At 43.6% G+C, this 7,252-nt stretch overlaps 1 protein-coding gene across 1 annotated transcript; it reads left to right on the top strand.

Annotated features, from left to right (window-relative positions):
* The first annotated feature begins 4,092 nt into the window (after window positions 1-4,092).
* LOC123517916 lies at window positions 4,093-6,776 on the top strand. Its single transcript, XM_045278379.1, has 2 exons — window positions 4,093-4,417; window positions 5,917-6,776. Exons 1-2 carry the CDS (start codon window positions 4,263-4,265, stop codon window positions 6,086-6,088), a joined length of 327 nt encoding a protein of 108 aa, XP_045134314.1. The 5' UTR covers window positions 4,093-4,262; the 3' UTR covers window positions 6,089-6,776.
* Window positions 6,777-7,252: the final 476 nt, after the last annotated feature.

Here is a 7,252-nt window from a genome sequence, read left to right as displayed (position 1 = left end):
GGGAAGGAAGCTGCTGCAGGGGAAGTTTGCTGCTGCAGGGGAAAGAAGCTGCTGCAGGGGAAGGTTGCTGCTGCAGGGGAAGGGAGCTGCTGCAGGGGAAGGGAGCTGCTGCAGGGGAAGGTTGCTGTTGCAGGGGAAGGGAGCTGCTGCATGGTAAGGTTGCTGCTGCAGGGTAAGGTTGCTGCTGCAGGAAGAAGGTTTCTGCTACAGGGGAAGGTTGCTGCTGCAGGGGAAGGGAGCTGCTGCAGGCAAGGTTGCTGCTGCGGGGGAAAGTTGCTGCTGCAGAGGAAGGTTGCTGCTGCAGGGGAAAGTTGCTGCTGCAGAGGAAGGTTGCTGCTGCAGGGGAAGGTTGCTGCTGCAGGGGAAGGGAGCTGCTGCAGGGGAAGGAAGCTGCTGCATGGGAAGGTTGCTGCTGCAGGAGGAAGGGAACTGCTGCAGGGGAAGGTTGCTGCTGCAGAGGAAGGTTGCTGCTGCAGGGGAAGGTTGCTGCTGCAGGGGAAGGGAGCTGCTGCAGGGGAAGGGAACTGCTGCAGGGGAAGGTTGCTGCTGCAGAGGAAGGTTGCTGCTGCAGGGGAAGGTTGCTGCTGCAGGGGAAGGGAGCTGCTGCAGGGGAAGGAAGCTGCTGCATGGGAAGGTTGCTGCTGCAGGAGGAAGGGAACTGCTGCAGGGGAAGGTTGCTGCTGCAGGGAAGGGAGCTGCTGCAGGGAAGGAGCTGCTGCAGGGAAGGTTGCTGCTGCAGGAAGGAACTGCTGCAGGGGAAGGTTGCTGCTGCAGGGAAGGGAGTTGCTGCAGGGGAAGGTTGCTGCTGCAGAGGAAGGTTGCTGCTGCAGGGGACGGGAGGTGCTGCAAGGGAAGGTTGCTGCTGCAGGGGAAGGTTGCTGCTGCAGGGGAAGTTAGCTGCTGCAGGGGAAGGGAGCTGCTCCGGGGGGGAAGGGAACTGCTGCAGAGGATTGGAGCTGCTGCAAGGGAAGGTTGCTGCTGCAGGGGAAGGTTGCTGCTGCAGAGGAAAGTTGCTGCTGCAGGGGGAAGGAAGGGAGCTGCTGCAGGATAAGGTTGCTGCTGCAGGGAAAGGGAGCTGCTGCAGGGGAAGGTTGCTGCTGCAAGGGAAGGGAGCTGCTCCATGGGGAAGGGAGCTGCTGCAGGGGAAGGGAGCTGCTGCATGGAAAGATTGCTGCTGCAGGGGAAAGTTGCTGCTGCTGCACATGTTCCTCGTACCCTATCAGTGACTTCTCACCACTTCTTTTGTGTTGCGGATCAAGAGAAAAACTCAACATACAGAAAGATAAGCAAAGTCTGTAAATGTGAAAGAAAGATATAAAAAAAAAATAGGAAAGTCGATAATTGTTGCTAACAATAAGCAACTTCATGATTTTGTTTGAATGCTTCACTCATTGACATCAGACCTGCTCTGAAACATGTAATGAACACTGACCACAGTTCATAACTCAATAAATTAACGTGTCATCCACTATTTTTACCTTAACCTTATGCAGTTACCCTCGCGCGCGCACACACACACACACACACACACACACACACACACACACACACACACACACACACACACACACACACACACACACACACACACACACACACACACACACACACACATCTACCTTTCTTATAAAGTCAAGAGATCTCATATCTAGGTAAAGTCTTGTGAGTGAGTTTTACTATTATTCAATATTTCTCAGAACATACATAATGTCAATGCTGTCAAAAATACTATGTACATTTTTTTCCCTTCTTTCTTTTGTTTCTCTTATTTAACAACAAAAAGGGAGGGGGAAGAATATGAACGTTCCTATACTGCAGGAAAAGACACATGCAGTCATTGTGAACCAGTGAGTGTTGGGGACCAGTGACGAGTAAGGATGGAGAAACAAACGAAAGGATCATTGAGGCAGTAAAGAAATTTCTGAAGATGATTTGGTGTGCTAAAGGTAGGGACTATAATGGTGATGTGAGAGATGCTGTTTTCTTTCCCTGCCTTTTTTTCCACATGAGGGGATTCAGCGGACAATACACAGCGTTGGCTCAGGAGTAGGTAATCCTTTACAAGAGCGGAAGGGGACAGAATGTAGAGGAGATAATATTGAGAAGTATGCAAACAGTGAAGATGTGCTGGTAGAATAGAGGTGATAAAAACGAATGGTAAAAGGAGAAAAAGGTCCAGATGTATGGAAGGTGGTATGATTTAAGACTGGGATGGTGATCTCCTCTAAGCTATGGAATAACAGCTGGTCTGAGTCTCTGAGAGCACCACTGCAAATTGTGCCAGGTGTGTGACGTGGAGAGGGTGAGACGGTGGAGAGTGTTGGGCTGGAGTGTGAGAGGTATATGGGAGACAGGATGGAAATGAGTTGAGACAAAGTAAGAACGGAAGAGAGAAGACAGGAAGAGAATGGATGGTATTGTGCAGATACGAATGACAGGATGATTGAGGCTGTGAAGGTCCTGAAGGAGTGTTTGGAGACTGGAGAGAATGTGGCGTGCTAAATGTAGGTCTATTTAGTGTATAGGATAGTGTTCTTTATTCCTTTTATCTGCCCTCTACCTACAGGAGTTACCGATCCAAAGCTTGGGTTCAGGAGCGATCCCGAGCCACTTGTAGCTTCAAGATGCATGAAGATCAAGATCATTGTATACATCAAGATTAAGATCAAGATCAAGATTAGTAGCCAGAATGAGAAGGATGAATGCAGAAGTGAGTGTTGGGAATGATAAGATAGGTGTGCTTCTTTATGCAGATGATGTAGTGGTTATGAGTGAGTCAGCAGAGGAGCTGCAAAGTCTGCTGGATGTGGTTGATGGGTATGGAAGAGATTTTGAAGTTAGGTTTAGTAGTGAGAAGAGTAAGGTGGTGATTGTGAATAGGTCGGAGGATGAATGTAATGCAGCATGGAGGTCGGGAGAGAATGAGTTGAAGCAGGCACAAGAATACAAGTACTTAGGGATGTGGATGAGTCCGAATGGGTGTGAAAAGTCAAAGAATGAAAAAATAAGCTTGGTGAACCAGTGGGTGGATCGTTTAGGAAGCGCGGCAAGGATGAGAACAAGTATGACGTGCTGAGAGAAGTGTGGAAGAGTGTGGCTGTCCCCAGTATAATGTATGGTATGGATGTGATTGCATGGAACGAGAGTGAAATTGACAAGTTAGAAGTGGGGCAGTGTAGAGTAGCTAGGCTGGCACTGAATGCACCGAGGTACACGGCAGTAGAAGCCTTAAGAGGGATATGGGATGGAGCTCTTTTAGGGAAAGACTTATAAAAGCGACACTTAGGTACAAGATTAGGCTTGAGAGAATGGATGATGCAAGAATAGCAAGGAAGGTGTATCTGTGGAGTGAAAGTGGAAGCAAATGGAGGAAAAGGTGTATGAGAATGACAGAGAGGAATGGTCTACAGGTTGGGTGGGCAGTGAGAATGGCTGGGGTGAATCAGAATGAGCTGGAATGGGTCGTGACAAGAGGAGGCAGAGTGGGAACAGAATGGGATGTGAGGAAGTGGAAGAGTGAGATAGACAGAGATGTGAAGAGTATGGGACTGAATGAATGGAGGAATGGGATGGAACGAAAGACTACTCTGGAATGGTACAAGGTGAAAGAGGCCCCGATGTATGAGAGGTGGTACGATGGAAGCCTGGGTGGTGATCTCTTCAGAGCTAGGGCACAGTGTATGGATGTGAATGCAAGGAGTTACAGGTGGTCTGAGTCCCGCAGCAAAGTGTGCCAGATGTGTGACTCGGGAGAGGACGAGACGGTGGAGCATGTGATGCTGGAGTGTGTGAAGTATGCCAGAGACAGGTATGAGATGATGCAAGTGGTGTTGACTGAGTTAGGGCATAATAGGAACGAAAGAGTGGAAAAGACGGGGAGGGAGTGGATGGTGGTGCTGCTGGGACTGAGTAGAGAAACGAATGAAAGGATGATTGAGGCGGTGAAGGAGTTTCTGGAGAGACTGTGGCGTGCCAGATGTACAGACGGTTAGAGCAAAGGACCCTGTTTCCTTTTTTTCTTTTTTTTTTTTTTTTTTTTTTTCCTTTTTTCTGTGTGCCTTTCTTTTGTCGTCTACAGGAGCTGCCTATCCAAAGGCCCGGCTCAGGAGTGATCCTGAGTCGTCTGTAGTATCAAGATCAAGATTAAGATCAAGATAATTTTCAATCGTAAGCGCGGCGGCAGATCAAGATCAAGAGCAACACCAATAGCAGCAGCAAGTTATTCCCGATTTAAACGTGCCCTGACCTGAGCAGCGAGCAGGATGAGGATTCCTTCCAAGGCAGCGGTACAGAAGATCGTGACGAGACACAGGAAGAAAGAGGCGCGTGTGTCAAAGCGAGCCGCGGCGGAGTTGTACCTATTCTACCTGGTCTTCCTGAAAAAACTCGCCAAGGCCTGTGACAGCTACGCCATAGAGTGAGTGGGCGCCCGTCTCGCTACGTGTCACTTTTACCTTACTCCTCGTGTTTGGGGTGTTATTGTTATAAGTTCTTAACATTTTGGCAATTCTTTACTCCTGCACCATTCTCGCTATTCCTGATGGGGCACAGTCCTAATAAAGTCGTTACTGCTACTCTATCTCTCTCTCTCTCTCTCTCTCTCTCTCTCTCTCTCTCTCTCTCTGCTGACATGACGTGAGAATGAAAATATGATAACCAAAATAGACCCAACGTCAACCTAACCAAAGCTATAACCATGCTTTTGGTTGGAAGGGTTTTGAAGAAGTATCAGTGGTGCGTGTCGCCTTAACTAAATTAAGTTAGCTAGGTTTGGATGAAATTAGAGTTAGGTTAGTTTGGTTGTATTTTCATTCCCAACGTTATGTCAGCTGAGTGAAAGAGCTGGAAAATGAATGCTAGAGGGATGACATTACTAGGACAGTGCATTGAGTTCTTAACATTTTGGCAATTTTTCACTCGCTCTTCTTGACGGAACTGTAGATAGCACAAATATAACACCTCAGCCTCCCCTCCTGAGGTTAATACTTGTATACATATCAGTTGGAATTGAGGTTGCAGAATATCAAGCAGTCTATATCAACTGGAAACTTGTTGAAGCAATAATAGACAAAGTGAAATATTGGTAAATATTAAGAAGAGAGTGCATCCCTCCAATTTTTTGTGATGGCCAACATTTTAATTGTGATCTTGCTGTGTCTTGTTTGGTTAGATTGAGTTAGGTTAAGATACTAGTGGCAAGATGAAGCTCAAGAAGATGGCCGCCATCACAACAACATGAACAGCTGCAGGGCCACACACCTTGTCTTTATATTTACTAACATTTCCTTGATATCCTTCAGTCTCAATCTTATCTTAGTAAGTATTAACCTCAGGAAAAGATTCAACAAAACCCAATTTTGTGTTTGTGTGATATTTTTCAGCTTGTTTTCAATTAATTTGCATGTTGTTTTTCCCCACAATTTGATATATATATATATATATATATATATATATATATATATATATATATATATATATATATATATATATATATATATATATATATATATATATATATATTTTTTTTTTTTTTTTTTTTTTTTTTTTTTTTTTTTATTACCACCACCACATGCTTAATCAGAAGCTAATCTTTTGTGATAAGAATAGAAGGCAGAACTTCTTCATGTCCCTTCTGCAGGTGGTTGTTTGTAGTTGTCTTCCATGGCTCCTTATTTTTCTTTCATTCATTGCAAATAGATCTTCCCTGCCTTCTTTTCTCCATCTCATTTTGTAATCTGTAATCATGTTAACTCTTTCATCTCCTTCCAATTTCTTTTTTTTCTTCTATAGCCCCTTTGGTTTTCAGTTCACCATTCACATGTCTATAGAAGAGTTTGGGCTCATGTTTACATGTCTTTTATATCTTTTATTGTCTAATATAGATAAGTGTTAAGTAAAGACTGGTAATCATTTCAGACAAAGGAAGGTTGTCATTGGGGAAGAAATTGTCAGAAGATGTGCTCCTAAACTTCTGAAGAGTCTGAGCTTCATTGAAAATTTGAAGAGCACGCTGCCTCCAGAACTAGTCAGAGAGATGGTCACCGATGTCTCAGAGAGTGATGACGAGCTTGTATCAGATGAAGAATAAAAGGTGTTGTGCTGAAAGTTGAGAAGACATAAATTTGTTTAGGAGGATTTTAAGTTACATTGAAAAATATAGTGCTTTGCTTACCTGCAACATAATCTTTATTTATTTAAGGTATTTGCTTGATGTTGATGCTGGTGGATGTCTTTAAAGTACAATAATGTATACAGATATTTGTGAATGTGTCATTTTCATCCACATTTGAGTAAATATGAAATTGATACATTTGTATGATCATTAGGAAATATGTGAAGCATACGATGGTACAAACCATTGTATCACACTCACCTAAGGTTTTCCTCTGTGATTGCTGTGTTTGGTAGTCTACTGAACGCAAGGAAGAATGAAGACAGGTTAACTTTTTTCTGTGCATTTGTGTGTGTGTGTATTCTCATGCCATGGTTCACCTTAGAGTGTTCATTTAAGAATTTAGCTTAGTAAAGGTTATTTTAGTACATAGTCTTAAATCAAAGTGTTCTGATTTTAATGCATACATATAGTTTTACACTTACTGCACTTTATATTTCGTGATTAGTTTCAATGTAAAACCGTGGTCAATAAACCACTATTGGTACTAGTGTGTGTGTGTGTGTGTGTGTGGGAAAGGGGGGATGGACAGCAAATACTTAAAGGATTAGAAACATTATTGTAGAGGAAATGGTAAAGATGTGAAATGCAAAATTATTAGTAATTCTGTCTATAAGTATTTACCTCCTTTCCCGGTTGTATTTTCTTGCATACTTGAATCGTGAATCGTAATTGACCACACCGCTTTAACATGCAACTCATTCTAGCATCTATTCCTTTGTTTTGCCTCATTCCCTGTGTCTTATAGTATGCCTTCATTATCTCTGTCATTCATTCTGCTACATCACAGTCATTTCTGAAGTAACATTTCTTCTGCTTGAATCAAGGCTTATTTGCCTTTTATATTGTGTCCTGGTCAAATCTCTGTATGTCATGTATATTGTTGAGGTGACAGTGCTCTCCTAAAATGCTTCAGTCATGCTACTATAGTCACATTCACTGGTGTGCCTTCAAATTGCACCTTATGTCCAGATTTGTTTCATACGAGACAAGAAGATATATGAAAATAAGGAAACTGCAAGAAGCCATTAGGTCTGAATTGTACAAATATTTACCTGCTTTCATTTTTAAGAACACTAG

The sequence above is a fragment of the Portunus trituberculatus genome, chromosome 43 (assembly GCF_017591435.1).
Source record: "Portunus trituberculatus isolate SZX2019 chromosome 43, ASM1759143v1, whole genome shotgun sequence".
Taxonomy (NCBI): Eukaryota; Metazoa; Arthropoda; class Malacostraca; order Decapoda; family Portunidae; genus Portunus; species Portunus trituberculatus.
Note: the sequence above shows the minus strand (reverse complement) of the source record. Positions and strands in the feature narration are given on the sequence as shown.